This window comes from Tiliqua scincoides, chromosome 5 (assembly GCF_035046505.1).
Source record: "Tiliqua scincoides isolate rTilSci1 chromosome 5, rTilSci1.hap2, whole genome shotgun sequence".
Taxonomy (NCBI): domain Eukaryota; kingdom Metazoa; phylum Chordata; class Lepidosauria; order Squamata; family Scincidae; genus Tiliqua; species Tiliqua scincoides.
Genome location: NC_089825.1, coordinates 66,432,039 through 66,451,444, shown reverse-complemented (window position 1 = coordinate 66,451,444; position 19,406 = coordinate 66,432,039). Strand labels below are relative to the sequence as shown.

At 42.7% G+C, this 19,406-nt stretch overlaps 1 protein-coding gene across 1 annotated transcript in view; it reads right to left on the bottom strand.

Moving 5' to 3' along the window:
- ABCA13 (ATP binding cassette subfamily A member 13) overlaps nt 1–19,406 on the bottom strand; it is a 256,616-nt gene that overhangs the window by 29,342 nt on the left and 207,868 nt on the right. The window contains exons 48-49 of the mRNA XM_066629193.1: nt 18,639–18,748; nt 4,178–4,328 (exon numbers count right to left, since the gene is read on the bottom strand). Coding sequence (XP_066485290.1) covers nt 4,178–4,328; nt 18,639–18,748 — 261 coding nt within the window. The remainder of the gene's footprint in view (nt 1–4,177; nt 4,329–18,638; nt 18,749–19,406) is intronic.

Genomic DNA, 19,406 nt, shown 5'->3' with positions numbered 1-19,406 from the left:
GGACTGGTATGCAAGAGTAAGAATTTAAGACTCGGATGTCAATATAGTCACGATATTGACTATGGAAGCAACATGTTCATTTGCAGTAAACTTCTGAGAATCAGATGCTGGGAACAATGGGCTGTTACCCTCATGTCCTGCTTGTGACTTTCCCAGAGGCATCAAGCAAGCTACTGTAGGAAACTGTAGATTAGGCTACAAGAACCATTAATATAAGCCATCAGGGCTTTTCTTATGCCTTTAAAATAGATGTGATAAAAAAGGTTCATAGCTGAAGGTTCTCCAATTGTTTAGATTTGTAAGAGCGGTAACCACAAGGGCTACTTTCTTCATGCTGTTCATTCCTTTCTCACTAATATGAAAGTTACTTACGCAGAATTAAAAAAAATACCTCAAGAGAAACACTTCAAAGCTAAGAAATGCAAATGTCCACCAAATTGACATTTCAGTCTTACCATTCCATTGAGCCCCACAAAAGAAGATGTTAAAGAAAATTGACAGCTCTACAGGATCATCAAAATGGTTGAAAGGGGTTTCACATGCTTATAAGGCAGTTTTTCCATCTTCATTCTGTACAGTTGTCTTTCCCCTCTCAGATCTGATGTCTCAGGGATGAGATAAGATGGCCTGGCTGACGGTTACCATTACGATTAGCTGATGTTTGCATTTGCTGACTTGGTGAGATGTAGTTTTGAAAGTGCTGTGCTGAATTTTTGTGATTACAAGAGGAGAGCTTTCAAGGACCACAAAATGTTTTCTGATCACCATCCATAATAACAGCAATCACCTTTTTCATGCCTGTTTTCACATAGTCAGCATGATAATGCCAGGATGACGTGAAGCCAATTCAGAGTGAGGGTCTTGCTACATCAAATTGCAATATAGCATATATAAAAATGTTACAAAGGCAATTCAAGAGTGTGGACAGGAACTGTTGTCCCCATTCTGAATATGCAAACACTTGAATTGTTGATCACAGATCTCCCAAGTCATGAAAAGGGGGGCAAAAACCCAAAGGGGTTTTTTATATGTTTTTCAATATTTTATATTTTAATATGATTGTAAGTCACCTTGAGTACCCTACTGGGAGAAAGGAAGGGTAAAAATCAATCAATCAATTTAATTACTTAATTGCATGGGAAGCAAAAGTATTCATGAACCTCCCTGTCTCTTTATGGTTCAGGTCTAGGTCTGAAGATAAGATTAAACTGTGTACTGGTACTGATGAATTATTTTGTAATTGAACTTTTACGTTTTCACTAAGTGGCAGACTCCAGTTGCTAAAAGCTTAATTAAGGAACCTACGGCCCAATCTTATCTTTCTAGCACTGAGCCAACAGGACGTGTGCTGCATCCTGAGGTGGGGGGCAATCACAGAGACCTCCTCAAGGTAAGGGAACTTTGTGCTCTTACCTCGGGGCTGCATCAGTGCTGCTGGAAAGTTGGATAGGATTGGAGCCCTAGTGTTTCAATAGGACCAATGTAGTTTCTCATGGGAGGTTCTGTAAGTCCTTAGCTTGCTACTCGACTGGACTTAACACACAAAGCTAATTTGTGCTTCATTAGTCTATCCAATCCAGTTTACTCTGATGGGCAGAAGTTCTCAAAGGTCCTAAGGAGGGATTAATCCCAGTCCAGCTGAGATCTTCTCACTCAGAGAATCAGTGTGGTGTAGTGGTAAGAGTGTTGGACTAGGACTGGCACAACCTGGGTTTGAATTCCCACTCAGCTGTGAAGTTCATGGACCAATCATTTTCTCTCCGCACAATCAACCTCACAGAGTTGTTATGAAGATGGGGAAGAACTATATATGCTACTCTAAGCTCCTTGGAGAAAGGGTGGGATGAAAAATTCAGTAGTAATTAATAATGGAGCTGCCAGGAAGTGAACCGGGCACCATGTACCTGGTCTACTCTGTGAAAACTCCCTGAAATTCAAAGTGATTTTGATGATTCTGCCTCAAAAATATGTCTGAGGAAATATGTGAGAAGCCAAAATAATTTATATAAGAAGGGTGGATTTAGCACATCCTATATACAGATGAAGGGACTACAAAGGGCTGATAGAATGGGGTATGGGGTTTCAGTAGGGTATTTCACTGTATAAGATGGGTATTCTACTTACAGATGTCGTCTGAGAACATAACTATACTACAAGCTTCACTCTGTTTTAAACACATTTCAAAGGTGTTGCTTTAACAGCCCAATCCTGCCCTGCCCTGGAGCAGGCAGGTGGTGGGCTTGCTCCGCATCCAAGGCAGGATTGGGGCCAGTTGCAGCTCAGCCCGGGACAAGGGGAATCGCTTCCCCTTACCCTGAGTAATGCTGCAGCAGCCCCAATGAGGCTACTTGGATCTGCGCCACCTCAAGAGTGCAGTGCTTAAAAATTCCTGAGATCTTTCACCTAAGGTGGACCCTCCAAATTCAATTTAGGTAAAATTCTGGTGGCAACTCTATTCATAAGCAACTTTAGTAAAGTATGCAGTACCAAAAGTTAGGAATTTGCATTAAGAAGTATGCTGTCCTTTGTTATGCTTGAGAGCAGTGAAAAGGTTAATACACATTTTATAGAGCTCAAGGAGCTCATTTGCTGCCTAATTAAACTCCTGTTCCAAATTACGTTTAGGACCAAAAAAGAAGAGTCAATGTCATATGCGTGATTTATACATATTTATCAGTTTCCTGATGGAATGCACAGTTAGTCTGAAACTTGCTAGAAATAATTTCATCCCAGCTCTGTATTAGCAGCCACTCTGAAGGCTGGTGGTCCATTACTGCTTGAAGGCACAATCCTATTGTATGAAAATGCTAACCACAAGAAAGAAACTACAGTGACAGGTAATTATAGCAGAGATTAACTATTTTCAAAGGAATAACAATTATCCTCTTAAACCCAATAGGAATATGATCTGCATGTCTGCAGTTCTATGGGCAAGGTTACCAAATCTAATTTCAACAATAATGCCTCTTTGGACAGAGCCAGTACCTGGACCATGATGGTTCAAGAGTGTGTTTGGCACAAAATCTGGGTGTTGTGAAGTTTGTCAGAATCAGGTGGAATGTGGACAGTGTTAAAATTCAAAAGTAGGGATGGTTGTGACACCCCCCCCCATGAATTCCTCTGTGGATTTAGGGGTTCTGAATTATCTGATCTTGTTTCCAGACCATTGCATTTGTGTTTGCTTTTTCTTCTCTGTTGGTTTTCTGGACTTGATTAAAAATGCTGTGTGCCCTGTTTTTGCAGTTCCCAGTCTGCACTTTTTTTTCTTTACAGGTTACCAATGCACACCAACATACATGTATAATGATTAAATCACGATTTGAGCAAGATTGTGCACTCCATCAAGTGTCCTGGTTATGCAGTGACTTAATGGAAAAGCATGCGTGCCAATGAGCCTTAATAACCTGTAAAAGGGGGGGATGCAAACTTAAAACAGTGGCAACCAGGCATGCACTAATTTCAAAATTAATTGGAGAAACTCTCTGAGCTAAATGCAGGTAGAGCAGAATGCAGGACAGAGTGAATCTGTGGAACAATGATGGAAAGATGGAAACCTGCTCATCCCTATTTTGGAGCTTTCAAACCTAGTTGCCCAACAGAACATAGTTTTACTGGTTGACAACTTGATTGGTTCCTTTGAGTTTTGCTTATCACTGGTAACCAAACAGAGGAAGAGAAGATGAGGAGCGGATTCCTACTGTCGTCAATTAATGCTCTTTCCATAAGGATTGTTTTGATAATGCAATCCCTAGAGGTAGCTCAGTTCCGCTCTGTAGAACCTGAATGGGAGAATAAATGTGGCTGCTTTTCTTGGCTCAGCATTCCAAGATGAATGAAGCTGCTTTCTCGTTATAATACCCATCTCTATTCTTTTCCCATTTGCAGTCTTGATGGGGCTCTAACCTTGGTTTTATACTCCATTAACTTCAATAAAGGTGCATGAGAGCTAACTAATTCACTTTTCTTTTTAAAACCTAAAATAAGTATGTATGCGGTTTTTCAGGCAAGGGGCTTTTTCAAGTGAAATATGTCGAAAGACAGATTACAGCATGCCAACTAAAGTATAAAGAGTACATTTTTACAGCATACTAGCTAGAGCACAAAGAAATGGGTTTTGTAAGTTCCGTGGCCCAATGTAATGCTGTTGCATTCAAAGCAAATACACACTGACACACACCTTCTGGATATATTGCTTTGGAATTCCACGTAGACTGCCGTAATAATAGAGATGTTCCCAACCGGTCAGAAGGTCATCTAGGGCATCTTGCTGTGGGCAGTAGCCAATGAGAATGCCTTCAGAGGCAGCAGATGATATATCCATTTCGGATCTATTTACAAGAAACACACGAGAGCTACTGCACACACAAAAAGTCATAGTATTGTCTCTCATAGTATTGCACTCATAGTATTGTCAGAAATTCATGTAGTGAGTGTAACATTAAATGGTTCTAACTAACAGCAATAATGGAAATTATAAAATTGTTCCCATCCAAATTTTTCCCCAAATTGATTCCAGCTTTGCAGATTGCCCAGTCTTGTTTCTAGAGTGGCACCAAGGCAGAGAAAGCAGAACGCAGGATGAGCAAAACCTTCGAACAATCATCAGTGGGATACGAACATCCTCTCACTCACAGTTCCCCTTTAGACACATATGCAATGCTACAAATGTAATTTTTCCCAGCCCTGCAGGCACCTACTGGGATACTGTATACTGGGATATACAATATTAGCATGCAAGTGCTGCAGGCTTATAGGCCGGCACTTTGACAAAAGGCATAAGATCATAAGAAGAGCCCCGCTAGATCAGGCCAAAGGCCCATCTAGTCCAGCTTCCTGTATCTCACAGTGGCCCACCAAATGCACCAGGGAGCACACAAGACAGCAAGAGACCTGCATCCTGGTGCCCTCCCTTGCATCTGGCATTCTGACACAGCCCATTTCTAAAATCAGGAGGTTGCACATACACATCACGGCTTTTCACACATGATGGACTTTTCCTCCAGAAAGTTGTCCAATCCCCTCTTAAAGGCATCCAGGCAAGATGCCATCACTACATCCTGTGCCAAAGAGTTCCACAAACTAATTACATGCTTTTCTGTGTTATTGTCTGGCATATGGAGCTCTGACAGTGCTTGCATAACACTGAGAATCTGTCACAAACTGTCAGGGCCAGAACTGGGTGTCTGTGGATTGGTGTTTTGTTATCCTTGTGGCAAGCCACTCAGTGACACAAGTTAAAAAGTTCCACGGGTTACCGTGTCCTCCTAGCCCCCCAGATGATCCACCCCAGGCAACTCAATTGTTTCTGCTGACAAGACAAAGCTAGAAAACATCCAGGGCAGGTCTTGACCTTTTCTACAGTGCCTGGTTTTTGCTCACATGACTGCTTGCTCCCACCTTCCACCCCCCATATTCCAGTCCTGGGGACTAGCGCCTTCTGCTTTCACTTTGCCTGTTCCTTAGGCTGTGGATGACCACCTAACTTCATGACGAAAACTGGCCCTGCTGCAGCTGCGACCATGGACAGAGGTTGTCCAAGGTGGGGAAAAAAACGCTTTCCTCGTTTCATTCTCCTGCATATTTTTAATCACAATTTTGTAGCTGTACAGAGATCCTCTAAATAGAATTCATTGCTAAGAAGCAGGCTTGATTGCAGTGGTGGATCATTATACATAATGACAGTAAATGCATCCTATTTATTCCCACCACCTAATCCAGTTCTTGGATTTACAGAAAAGCTCAGCTCTAACCTTGTCACAATCAACTATATACATATAGATTTGAGTGACTGGAGAAAACAGCTCTTGCATTACACACTAAAGTTCTCTTTTTCTTCATTCACCCTTGTGTGCTGCTATTTCATCAATAACATTGTACAAGTCATTCAGCATTTAGAATGACAGGAAATCACACAATCAGCATTAAAAGAAATAAGGGAGTGGAAAGAGAAAAACCTGTTTGTGACCCTATAATAAGGCTCAGGAGAGAAGATTACTCATAATTGTGGGATTTGTGCATTGAATCACGGTTATCCAAATGTTCTAAAAGATTTCAACATTAATTTGTGTGGTCAAAAATGAACAAACCAATCAGAACACGCACCACTCTCAAAATACAGCTAAGAGGCATTTTCATTCTTAGATTCATTCCTTGATTAATGTGGAGGGTAACAAGACTATTCAGGGGGGTGTTACTAAAAGTCTACATCTACCTAAAACCTAAAAATGAGCCCCTGATTAAGCCCTTGATCCACTGTTTGGCCCCAAAAAATACACTTTAAAAATGTGTGGCAGAGGCCATTTATTCTGGTTCTCATTTGAAGCACAGCATCATCAAATTCAAGTAGGTTTTCAAGGCCAGTGGCACCTTGGGGACCAGGCTGCTAAAGTGGGTTCAGTGTACATAAACCAGCAGATGCAATTAATGGACAATGACAGGGAGACATGTTGCTTTCATTTAGAAAGATCAAATTCAGGGGACTAAAGAGACACATCAAATGAAAGGCGAGGCAAGACTGCTTCAGAATAATGGCCTAGCTCTGTGAGTCTCCATACAGGCACAACAGCTCCGGGAATCATATCATGTTGTGATTATGAAGGCACAATTTATGCCCAATAGGCTCTGACCTAAACAGTCAATCCTAACCAACTCTCCAGTGCCAATGCAGCCATGCCAACAGGGGGTTTTGGAACAGGGGGTTGCGGACTTTTGGAAGCGAAGTTCCTGCTGTTCCTTGAAGTTTTATTGTGGATTCCCATTTGCCATTCGTCTCAGTTTTGCAATTTTCTGCTGGGCAGTAATGATGGTAGAAAGCAAAGACAGTGAGATGTACAATGCGTGGAATGACTTAAATGAAGAGATAATTTCCATTCGTTAGTGGAAAGTGAAATATAAATAGCAGTTGGAAAATCCTTTGTGCTCATAGTCTTATATTTCAATCGCAGCATGCTTCTAAGCAATTACTGTAAACCCCCCACCCCTCAAAAATGGTTAAAAACACAATTAATGTTATTCCTGCTTAGTTAGAATTAAACTAATTACAGTGATAAATACAGCACAACACCCACCATCTCAGCCACTCTAATGGGCAAATAGATTCTGCTTTGAAAATAAAAGGATTCAAAGTACACATCAAATTGTGTTCAGATCCGGTTGAGCAATCACAGCTAATTAGGAGAGTCCCTATTGGGGGTACAATAGATTATAATACTTTTTCCATATGCACTGAACATATCAATTTATGCACATACGACTCCTATGGCCTCATAATCCAAACTCTAGACATGCCATGAAATTTGATTCCTGCTGCCTCAATATCTCTGTGTGCATGGAAAGAACAGACTATTATTACAGCTGCGGTGGCAGCAAATTTCCTGAGAAGATATGGAGAAGGATATATGAACACAAAAACATCAGAAGAGCCCTGCTGGGTCAGGCCCAGGGCCCATCCAGTTCAGCTTCCGGAATCTCATAGCGGTTCACCAGATGCTTTGGGGAGCACACCAGACCACAAGATACTTGCATCTCACTACCACTCCCCTGCATCTGGCATTCTATTTACCCTCGCACCCAACAACGAAGACACTAGACTGCATTTGGGTTTAACTTGGGCCACTTTATCAAACACAAGCAACCAATTTTAATGCATGGAACCTACAATATGCCAGAGGAGTGGTTGTGGAGTCTGCAAAGTACGTGTTCCCCCAAATTAAAGAACACTCCTGAAATATTGTGAACTCAAATACGCTGAATTTTCTGAATTTTTATCCAGCATTGAACTGCCAGAGAAAGAGGTGACAAGGTCCAAGAAGCCGGGATGCCATACTCTGAGACCAGATAGCCCTTCCCCTTAACTCAGATGTAGAGGAGTGAGCTAATGACTATTTCCAGCAAAATCCTATGCATGTCTACCCAGAGGTAAGTCCCTTTGTGTTCAGTGGGGCTTATTCCCAGGAAAGTGTGTATAGGATTGCATCCTTAGCAATGGCGTAACTAAGGGGATGCAGGGGGTAGCAGCTGCACCAGGCAACGAGCTTTAGGCAGGCAACAAGCTGAGCTTGATACTACTGACCAAAATTGTGAAAAAATTGGTATGTACGAATAATACCATCATGTTATATATCATTGGAAAGGTAATTTAATGCAGAATGCAATTTAAAAAACCTCATTGAAATATCTGCATTCTAACAAAAGTTATGGCCAATTAACCAGAAAATGAAAACACAACTGCTTTATGGAACAAAAAATGGATTTCTTTAACTCAAAACTGACCTATGAGACTGATTGTTCTGACAGCCAATGAGATGTTACTATGATACAGCATGGAACCAGTAAGGTTTAATATGAGGCGACTCTCATTTCCATGTAACATATAGTTACCCCTGCTAAATGGGTAAAGAGGCATTTTCAAATGGTGTTATATTTAGCAGTGGGAGAATAACTGTCCCTCTTCAGCCCAGTACAGTGCCTCTAACCAATAAGCGACTCATTTATTTACTTAATTAAATTTGATTTTGTCATGGGGAGGCTACAAAATCTTGTTTGATCCCAGGTTGCAGATAGATGCCTTAGCTATGCCACTGGCTGGGGGGAGGCAGAAGAGCAAGTGGGTGGCAAGCTGCTGGGGCGAAGAGGCAGGTTTTCCTCTGATTTGCATTTTTTATAAAAGGCTGGGCATGACATCACTTCCGGGGCATCATTTTGAACTTTAGGCTACACGATCATTAGCTATGCCACTGAACCTTAGTGAATATAATGCACTCAGCAAGTGCCAGTAGTATAGCTACAAGGGGTGGCGGCGGCACTGTAAGTATTGCATGTAACCGGCCCCTCCCATTCACTGCTGGAGCAATTCTGGGCAGTGATGGCAAAGCTGTGATTCTGTGATGGCAAAGCTGTTGCCATTCTGGATCTGATGTGAGGTGGTGGATCTGCTGCCCTGTAGGGGTGCATACACTGGCTGCTTGCCTCTGGCTCTACTGGCGCATTTGTAAATACAGGTGTGCATCACTTAACAACTGTCCACTTAACTACGGACAGCATATAAGGTGGTCAAAGCACAACAAAGAGTCTTAATGAGACAGTCAGGTCTCCCATAGCCTGCAACAAAGTGCCTGTTTACACAACAAACAGGCTCTTAATGCAAAGAAGGGGCAATCTATCTCCAGTAGCCTGTGCAGCCAGCAGGAAGAGTCTGTTTACAGAACAAAGGCACTACACTGGGCTGAATGTTCACTTAATGACCTAATTGCATAACAACAGGGATCGGAGAACTTATCCCCGTTGTTAAGTGACTTTATACCTGTAAACCCAATATTCCAGAAGCGCTCAAGCCCCATAAGCCTCCAAGCGAGGTCTCCCAAAGGAAGCCAAATGTAAGCAGAGCTGCTCTTGAAACTTCTCACCATTCTCAGAAGTGGGAAGCACTTAATAATATTACCAGTTCTGTTCAGAGTTAAAGGGCTGTTGAAATAGCAATAGTTCTGGGATGAGGTCATTCCTAGAAAGAGGGCCATCAAAGGAAAGGAAAAGACAAATACATGGCTTGCTTAAGTATTACGTTCAGGGTTGCAAGATGGCCATGCAAGCACCCAAGTGTTTCATCTCTCCACCTGAGAATTCTCTTTATTTATACTTCTGTCTGCAGCTCCTCCTGCCTGGATTGCTACTAAGGGGTCACATAGACCCCCAAGCCCCAACTTTCACAAGCAGCTATTTTGGGATAAAGGATTCCTGCAGGGATGAAAGGTTACACGGCAGAGTCTTCAATATGGCGACAAGAGTCTGATTTGCACAGGGTGAGGTTTGCAGGCTGGCAGAATTTGTAACCCATGAAGCCAAACAAAGCCACCATCTATTTATTGTGTTCTACCAGGTGCTTGAAAACTACAGCCATAGTTTTGAAGTCACAGGTTTAAAAGTAAACAGGGCATTTTAATTGAAATCTTGTTGGTCTAGCTTGAGGATTGCTTTCTGATTGGTGAGTCATCAGTTGGGTAAGCCCACATCTAAATTGCATCAAGATTCTGGGCCCAAATGTTATCATTTCATGGAAACAATAGTGTGGTTGGGGATAGATGATGCTGGTGTGCAAACAGACTGTGCGTTCAGACCCTCAAGAGGCAGATGATAAATACAATTGGTTCACCACAGACTGAGAGCTGCTGGAGCTTCAATTTATCAGGTAATCCAGGTCCATAAGCTCACACAATTGGATTTAGCAGGGACAGAAGAGGAGAGCTGCTTTTCCTCAGCAGAGGAAAAGAGTTAACCATCAAGGTCAAGTGTAAATAGCGTTTTGCAATTATGTGGAAAAAGGAGTAAACATCGCTTAATGACTATCACTAATTTGTAGTTCAACATGGAATTTAGGACTACCCAGAGGAAAATGCTCTAAACAAAAAATATCATGTTTAGGACTAAGTCAGGGGTGTCCAAACATTTTGGCAGGAGGGCTACATCATCTCTCTGACACTGTGTCAGGGTCTGGGGAAAAAAAAATTAATCTACATTTAAAATTTGAATAAATTTACATAAATAAATATATTAGAGATGGAATATATGAATGAATGAATGAATGAAGATCTTGCAGTAGCTCAAGACTTTTCCTTCGCTGCTGCTGCTGCATCACAGACGTGAAACAGCAAGTAGTGGAGGGAGCCCTCGTCCCACAGCTCACATGAGAGACTGAACAGTCACCCTCATGCTGAGAGCAAATGCGTCGGGCCAGCATGGGCTCCAGCAAATCTCCGGAGGGCCAGAGGCTCATTGGAGACTGGGGGCTCCTGCTGGCCAGATTGGGAGTCGCCGAGGGCCACGTGGCGCCAGGCTGGGGTCTGGGCACCCCTGGTCTAAGCCAAAAGGATTCAGTCTCTTTCATGAATATTTTTGGCAGTATCAAAAAATCCTCCTTTGTGCATTTTGTGGTGACTGCTTGAAAAATGTTTGCCTGTTCAGAAGCACTGCTCTCCATTCTAAACTGACTTTATTTGCCCTCAGTAACGTATTTATGTAGCCAAATCTGACTGCCGACATATTATTGAGATGATGCTCTGTTCACTTTGTGGTCCTCAGTCGGCTGGGATTGTTCATATGGTTGATTCAGGAACTACTGTGGCCATTCTTCATTCACTTTGCTGTCATTGCCATTACTATACAGTAAAATCAAATTGGCTACATAGCATTGGCCTGTTCACTATAGTATCCCTTAATAGGCTGGAATCACCCAAACCAGGAAGAAGCAGTAGTAAAACGGGGGGAGGGGATGGAAGGGAGGTGCTGAAGCAGCAGCAAGCAGGGGGAAAATGACAGCTAATAAGATATTTTAAAAGCTACAAATTTTTGCAATTAAGTGTTTTTGGAGGAAGAAGTATTTATCTATATTTTAAGAACCATAGAATGATATCTCTTATCTCTGTAAACAGCCCAATCCTAACTAACTTTCCAATGCTGATGCAGGAACAAATATAGGAACAAATGTTCCCTTACCTTGAAAAGAGCTACATGACTCCCCTCCCCCAGAATGCAGCATGGGCGCTGCAGATATGGCTGCATTGTTGCTGGAAAGTTGATTAGGATAGGGCTGAGAAAGTAATACATTCTACCTAAAAGTTTTAAGTGGGAAAATATTCAATACAAGTCTAATTATGTGATAGAGAAAATACCCAGTTTCTGCCCAAGACTACAATCCTCTATGTTGCTAGGGTACTTAAGTAGACCCATTGAAGCCTTGGGGCTTATGCAATCTGTGCTCAAGACTGCAGGTTATATTTAATTGTACAACTTGGGAAAGTGAAAATCCAATGTGAATGAAGCCCAGTCATTTCAGTTTCTAGAAAGTTTTATTTAAAACTTATAACTGGCTTTCCTAATATAACAGAAGCTTCTGAGCTCACGCAGAACCCCCCAGAGGGCAGCTTGTACTGCTCAATAGATTAGAAGAACAGAAACATTTTCACGACTCAGTGAACGTTCATGCTGGGATCTTTTGGCCTCTGAGATCTCGCTTCAATATGAATCTAATGAACTAGGGCAGGCATGTCCAACTTCGAACAGGTCATGGTCTACTTTTTCCGGCCAAAAGTGCCGGTGATCTACCACCATGAAAATTAAGTTTCAAATTAAATTTTAACCCAATAAAGTTGGAGGATTCCTCTGCCCCCATTTTTAATGAACCTTCTGTCATTTACTTGGATGTGATCAGCTGTTAAGCAAATTAAGCAAAAACAAAACAGAGAGATGAAGATCCAGTAAGAACTGCAAGGGGAAATGGAAAGTACATTTTTTCTTAAAGTTTTATTGAATAATAACTTTCTTTAACTGTTTTAATAACTTTCTTTAACTTTTATTGAGTAATTTGTGTTAAATTTGTCGGGTATTGATCCAGGTATTGATCCAGGCTGATCTTGCACAATCTTTAATATTTCACTCTTGCTCATTAGTGAGATGTCTGAGCCTGCATTTCATCCACCAGCTTTTTGAAGTTGGGTGAATATTGCGTGAGGACCAGTCTCAGGGAATCCTGGAGATGTTCATCTGTCATGTTGGAACGTTGTGTACTCTTTGTCATTTTCAGATGGGAAAATGCAGATTCACACAAATAAGTTGAACCGAAACAGGAGTGTACAGCTTCACTGCATCTTCTCAAGTTGGGAAATTTGTCTCTAGGCACTAGCTTCCAAAACGATTCTTGCTCAGCACGGGTCTTCAGAAAAATGTCATTTTTAAGGGTTAATATTTCGTTTTCAAGAGATGGCTTGTTCAATGAGTAATTTTTACTGATAGCAGCTGCAGTTTCTTTAATGTCCACATCTACTTTGAATGGGTATGACAAGTACTCCACAACTGTTCCAATTTTTTGGAAGTCACAGAATCTATTTTCAAATTCCTGGATAACAGAACAGATTTCTGTCATATACTTCTCGTTCTGAAAAACAAAATTTGGATATTGTCCCAGAGGGTCCTGCGTATTAGGAAAATGATCAAAAGTATTGTTTGCAAGGTCAGTCATCATTAGCTCAAATTTGCTCTTGTAGGATGAAACTGTACTCATCATCTTGCCAATGCATTTGTTTTTACCTTGTAGTTCAAGGTTCATATCACTTAGTTCGCCTGTAAAGTCAGCGAGAAATGCCAGATCACATAACCACTCCTCATCTTCCAACTCTGCTTTGTCATCTCCCCTCTCCTTCAAAAAACTTCTTATTTCATTCAACAAATCATGAAATCTTTGCAGAAATTTGTGCCTACTTAGCCACCTTACCTCTGTGTGCAAAATGATTTCCGCTGCCCCTTCATCAAGAGTGAGATTGAAAAGCCGTCTTTGAAGTGATCTTCCACGAACTGAATTTACAATTTTGAAAGTGATGTCCATGACAGTCTTTGTATTGAGTCTCTTGCTTGCCAAAACTTGCTGGTGAATGATGCAGTGGTAAGAAAGGCAATCTGGGAAGTCGTCATGCTGTCTACAGAGGGCTATGAAACCATTAACCTCACCTGTAATTGCTCTTGTTCCATCAGTAGTGATGGAAACAAGTCTATGCAATGGAAGATTACACTGTGTCACAAAAGAATGGAAAGAACTGAATATTTCCTGACCAGTAGTTCTCCCTTTTAAAGAAATCATTCCAAGTAGTTCTGAAGTCTTCAAAAACCATCCTGATAAAGACTAGTAACTGGACTATGTCTCTTATGTCTGTAGATTCATCCAGTTGGAGTGAGAAAGCAACACAATTTGAAACATCCTCCAACAGTTGTTCAGTTGTGCCTCCACACATCTTTTATATTCACTGCACAACGGTGTTTCTTGACAATTGTACATCTTGAATAGCAGCTATGATTTCTTTCTTATTTTTAAATCCTTCAAAAAGATTGTCAGCTGCTTCAAGAAAACAATCTTTTACAAATTCCCCTTCAGTGAAAGATTCGCATTTCTTTGCGATCAGGTTGCTGACCTTGAAGGATGGCATGGTTGCATTGACCGAATGGGACCTTGGCTTCGCCATCAACTGCTGCTGAGTAGCCAATTTCGATTTAAGTTCTTTGAGCTACGAATTTCACTTTTGGGTGGAAAATCAGCATCAAGCTTATTGCTATGCAGAGCCTTATAATGACATTCCAGATTACCCTTTTTGGGCAAGGATACCAGGGCGTTACAAATTAGACAACAACACTTGTCTTTCACCATGATGAAGAAGTAGTCCATTTCCCATTCATCATGGAAGTGATAGGTTTTGCTCTTCTTTGGAACACTCATCTTCGTTATACTGGGGTGGCTGGATGTAAGAAGGCCAAATCTGCTAAGTCAGTATAAACACTGGCTGAATCCGGTCCAAAACTGTCACTGTCCCAAAGTATTAAAGATCAACAGAAACTGAAGACCTCTGGATGATGTGCAATACAAGAACTAGAGATGCCAAAACCACACATGCAGTTCTAAAAGTAAAAATAAGAATTCATCATACTGGCACCAATAATCAAATATCACCAAACAATCATCAAAAAAACTCAAACACCTGTCCAGCAAACCAAATAAAATCAAATACCACCAAACAAGTTCAAATACCACCACATGCGATTTAATAAATTCTGCACACAGTGTAGAATCAACACAAAGGCAAGGCAAAATAAAATTGCAGTGTAGAATCAACGCAAAGGTTAGGCAAAATAAAATGGTTTGAACCAATTCGAAGGCAAGGCATAGGCAAGTTAGAACAAAATTGGAAAAGCCTGCCAAAATCACCAAATTCTTGACATTTTGTTGTGTCTGCCCGAAAACGTTTAATGAAAGCGAACTATAAAGCGACCAACGACCAGCACACGACACAACTAATACAGTAAGTGTATTCAGTTAAAGTCGGGTGAATGGATATCGCCCAGTATATAACTCATTTCTAAGGGGTGTTGGGGCGGGGGCAGGAATGGGTGATTCTGAGAGGCAGGAGACCAGGTATGACGCCGGGCCTGTGGCGTCTCATCGCGGGTGGCAGCCCCCTGGGGTACCCACAAACTATTGGCACGAAAACAAGCGCCCCCAATACACCCGCAGGCAAGATTCCCGCAGGCAGGGAAAAAAGACAGGCAAAGGATCAGCGGCAAGGCCTTGGCAGACGACCTGCCGGCATGAGCTCTCTCCTAGCGACAGGGCGAGCTGCTAGAGAGATGGAGCCAAGTGGGGCTGGCAATCTACCTCTGACCCCTCCGCAATCTACCTGTTGAACATGCCTGAACTAGGGCATGGTCACATCCACTCCATTTCCAGCAAGATGCTTCCTAAAGTTGTGTTAACAATGAAAATCTAAAGTTGCATAATCCCCACCACTCCCCAAGTAGCATTTATGCATCAGATTTCCTATTGGCAGTATTACGTGATAGATTCTGTTTTTATTTCTCTTTATTTTCCTTTTAAAACAGTGCATTATGCAATATAGTTTTTAAATTATGAGAGGCTAATATGTTAAAGGCAGTATAATATTTTAAAATTAAATAAAATTCAATAGTGTAAGGGCCCAATCCTTTCCAGTGCCGGTGCTGCTGTGCCAATGGGGTATGCACTGCTTTCTGTGCTGGGGAGGCAAACACAGAGGCCTCAGGGTATGGCAGAGGTTTTCAAACTGGGGCATCAACGACGCCCCAGCCTCAAGGCCCTGACCTCTTTGCCCTTAAGGGGTGGGGGCAGCCAGGAGGAGGCAGCGGTGCAATCCCCAGGATCGCACAGCTCAGGGGGCTGCAGGGGCTTGGTTGCACTTACCACAGCCTCCTGCAGCCTCCCAGGGGTACGGGAAGCCCTGCGCGGCTGTCTGCAGGGCTCCCCAAGGCTTCCAAAGTGAAAGTGGGGCGATTGCGCCCCGCCTCCGTTAAACGTGAAGCGTAGCGTGATCACTCCACTTTCACTTTTGACAGGGCTGCAGGGACGGGGATACACTCACCAGTCCCTGCAGCAGCATCCTGGGGGTGTGGGGAACCCTACGCAAGCCTCTGCAGGGCTCTCTAGGTCAGCAGCAGTGAAAGTGGAGCAATTGCGCTCCACTTCCGGTTTTGCGGAGACAGAGCGCGATCACTCACTTTCACTGCTGCTGACCTGGGGAGCCCTGCAGAGGCTTGCGCAGGGCTCCCCGCACCCCCAGGATGCTGCTGCAGGGACTGGTGAGTGCACCCCAGTCCCTGCAGCCCCCCTGAGCGGCGCGATCCTGGGGATCCTGTTGCTGCCTTTCCCCCACCGCCTCCCCTCCACCCCCACAAGGACTTACTGCGGGTTTCAAACTCCAGGAGAGTTTGAAAACCGCAAGGATATGGGAACATATTTGTTTCCTTACCTGAGGGCTGCATTGCAACTGCACCAGTGCTGGAAAGTTGGGCACTAACAGCCCAATCCTATCCATGTCTACTCAGAAGTAAGCCCCAGTTGAGTCAATGGGACTTACTCCCAGGAAAGTGTGGATAGGATTGGACTGTAAGGCATTTGCTTTTAAAAAAATTTGAAAAATGCTTGGTGACACATTATTGTGGTCTTGTTATTTATGCCACACAGATGAGCTCAGGTTAACAAGCCTACATATGCTTGTGATTTCAGGTAGGCAGGTGCTTAGTACCACATGACAAGATCTAGCCAACGATCTTGTTACAGTTACAACTGCAACTTAGTATTTATTAAGATGTCTAGGTACCACACAGGATATGTTGAACTCTAATAGAGCATCTTTTCTTATACAGCTGTCAATAGCTGTGGGAGGATGCTAATCAAGCTATGCTAATTTGCATATCTAAGATGTAACAGAACTTCCATCCACCCAGTAACTATAGAGTGGAACACCTAGGGCCCAATCCTTCGAGCTGAGCACTGGTGCTGAGGTCCAGTGCCAGCGCTGGGTGTTGTAAACATGCCGTAAAGCACGTTTACAACACACTCCGAGTAGGGACCACTGGCGCTGGGCCCGGCATCGGGCCTAGCGCTGGATGCACACTGTCCAGAGCAAATTAAGAGCTCCAGGTGGCAGTACTGACTTTCAGGGTAGGGGGGAGGCATTCTAAGACAGGGTGGGGTGGGGGAGGAACCAGCCCAGGAGGAGGATGGAGCCCTACTCTGGCAAAATAGCAAAATTTTTGCTCCAGCAAAATAGCTGGCACATATGTGAAAAGCCCCATTGAGGGGTCAGGGCTTTCCTCAAAGGGGGCAAAAGTCCCCTTCCCCTGAGTAGACCTCCAGAGGCTTCCTGGCACCTGAGGGATACAGTGGTCACCATTTTGGCGCTGCTGTTCATCTGGGTGCCAGGAAGCACAGGATTGGGCTGTTAGCCAAAATCCAGACTGCAATCCAGAAAGATACGAACACACCATCCGTTCACACAGCTCAATTTTTCAATGATCTCCTTCTCAGAGGTTTCCCCAAAGCACTCATTAAACTCTCCCAATATTGGTTTACAGGTTGAGCCTCATTATTCACATGGGTTCCAAGCACTCACATGGATGGCAAAAAACGCACTATAGCAAATCAATTTAAAAAACAAAGTTTCTTTGCTCTAGTGATTTAAAAAGAGCCTTGCTGACCTTTGTAATGCACACAGAGACAATCAGTCTCTCTCCAGGAACTTAAGCTTCACTAGCAGGCAGCAATCCTTCCCTTCACCAGGAGCCCCAGCAAAGGGGAGAGAATGGAGAAGGTGATAATCACTGCCATTTAGCCTTCTTTCACATGCTCAGGGGGAAGGGAAGAGTGAAGCCTGCAGAGAATGATTGATGGATTGTCAGCCGGCTGCCCTCTCTGGCATTATTAAACAACTGTTTTCCTTTAATTTAAAGGGCACTTCACATAATCTTTGAGATAGAAAAATCTGTAGATGATTAGGTTATACCTGTAATCACTTGTATGACTGTCTCTCTGCAATAGTCAAAAGCAGTTTTTTAAACTGTGATTTTAAAGGGGTGCATTTTTTCCCCTTCTCCAGGGATCAGCACATTCCTTCTCATTTGCAGGGGCCAGTCGTGTTAAGTCAAATCTGTGTATAAAAAATCCATGTATAAAAAGGTTGGACCTGTAGTTATTTAAGAGGAAATTGTCCAGAGAAGCTACCAGATGCAAAAGCAAAATTAGAAGAGATCAGAATTCTGAAAGAGGAATATGAACCCTAAATCCAATTGATTGCAAAATCCAGAATGCAGCACAATTGGCAAAGATTCAGACACAACAAAGGAAAAGTTATTCTCTTTCATTTTAAAAAGTTTTCTGCTTCCTGTCCACCATTTGCCTTCCTGATTAACTAAGAAACTGTGGAATATCACAAAAACATTTTGTAACCATCAGCCCTGCATGTTGCTTCTACCTTTTGATGTGGTATTGATTTAACTGTTTGTGACACTGTGTATGTGAACGTTTACGTGCTTCAGTGTCCTTCCTCCTATATTACCACTGCACAAGTAATTGCGCATCCCAATGCAGTAAATTGCCAGGTTTAAACAACGCTCAAGACTAATGCTCAATCTAATCATTAGCTTTTCAAATCGTTTTCCCCCCATTGACACATTGTGATAATAATTAGGCCGCCTACAATTTGAAAGCACGGAAGCATGCTGTTTCTTTTCCTGGTTTTGATTGTTAAGTCCATTGAGCGACACTCATTTGATCAAACTCTATGTTCATTTACCCTGTAGGAATCCGGATAATGGCTCGTCCAGCCGATGGAGTCACATCTCCAGTCAACATCTTGAAAGTGGTGCTTTTCCCTGCTCCATTCACTCCCAGAAGGCCAAAGCACTAATAGGGAACAAACAAAAAATTCACTATTATGCTGCATGCTGAATTGTAGTTTGCTTGGCAGTGTTAGCTTTCAGCATGAATTCTTCTGCATCTCAATGTCATCTTATGGTGTCCCATGTGCTTGTGTGCACTTGCGTGTGTTGGTGTGCAGGACAGATAGGAAGGTTGCCATAGGGGAGCAAGGAGAACCAGAGCTCTGGGACTTTTGCTGATGACATTACCGTTCCTGCTGAAGGAGGAGTGCACAGGTGCTATTTCTAAAACTTTGCAAAGGACCTTAGTCAAGAAGAAGCATCAGACTCATCAGGGGGCAAACTGAGAAATTTACTTAGGGGCATATGGTAATGTCTACTCTACATCATTATCTTTCCCAAGGGCTGCTTAAGAGATAGTATATAGCTCATGTCACATTAACAGTGCAATCCTATGCATTGAGTTCAGTGGAATTTGCTTGAAGGTAACTGATCTTGCTACCAATCAGGGTCTGGCCTGGTTCCACTACAGACCCAAAAGGTAAACTTCATCTTCATCAGAACAAAATGAAATAATGCTTCCAACTGTTCACTTTCTAAAACCACATACAGGTCCAACCTTGTTATACACAGATTTTTTACATACGGATTTGACTCAACACGAATGGCCACAGCAAATGGGA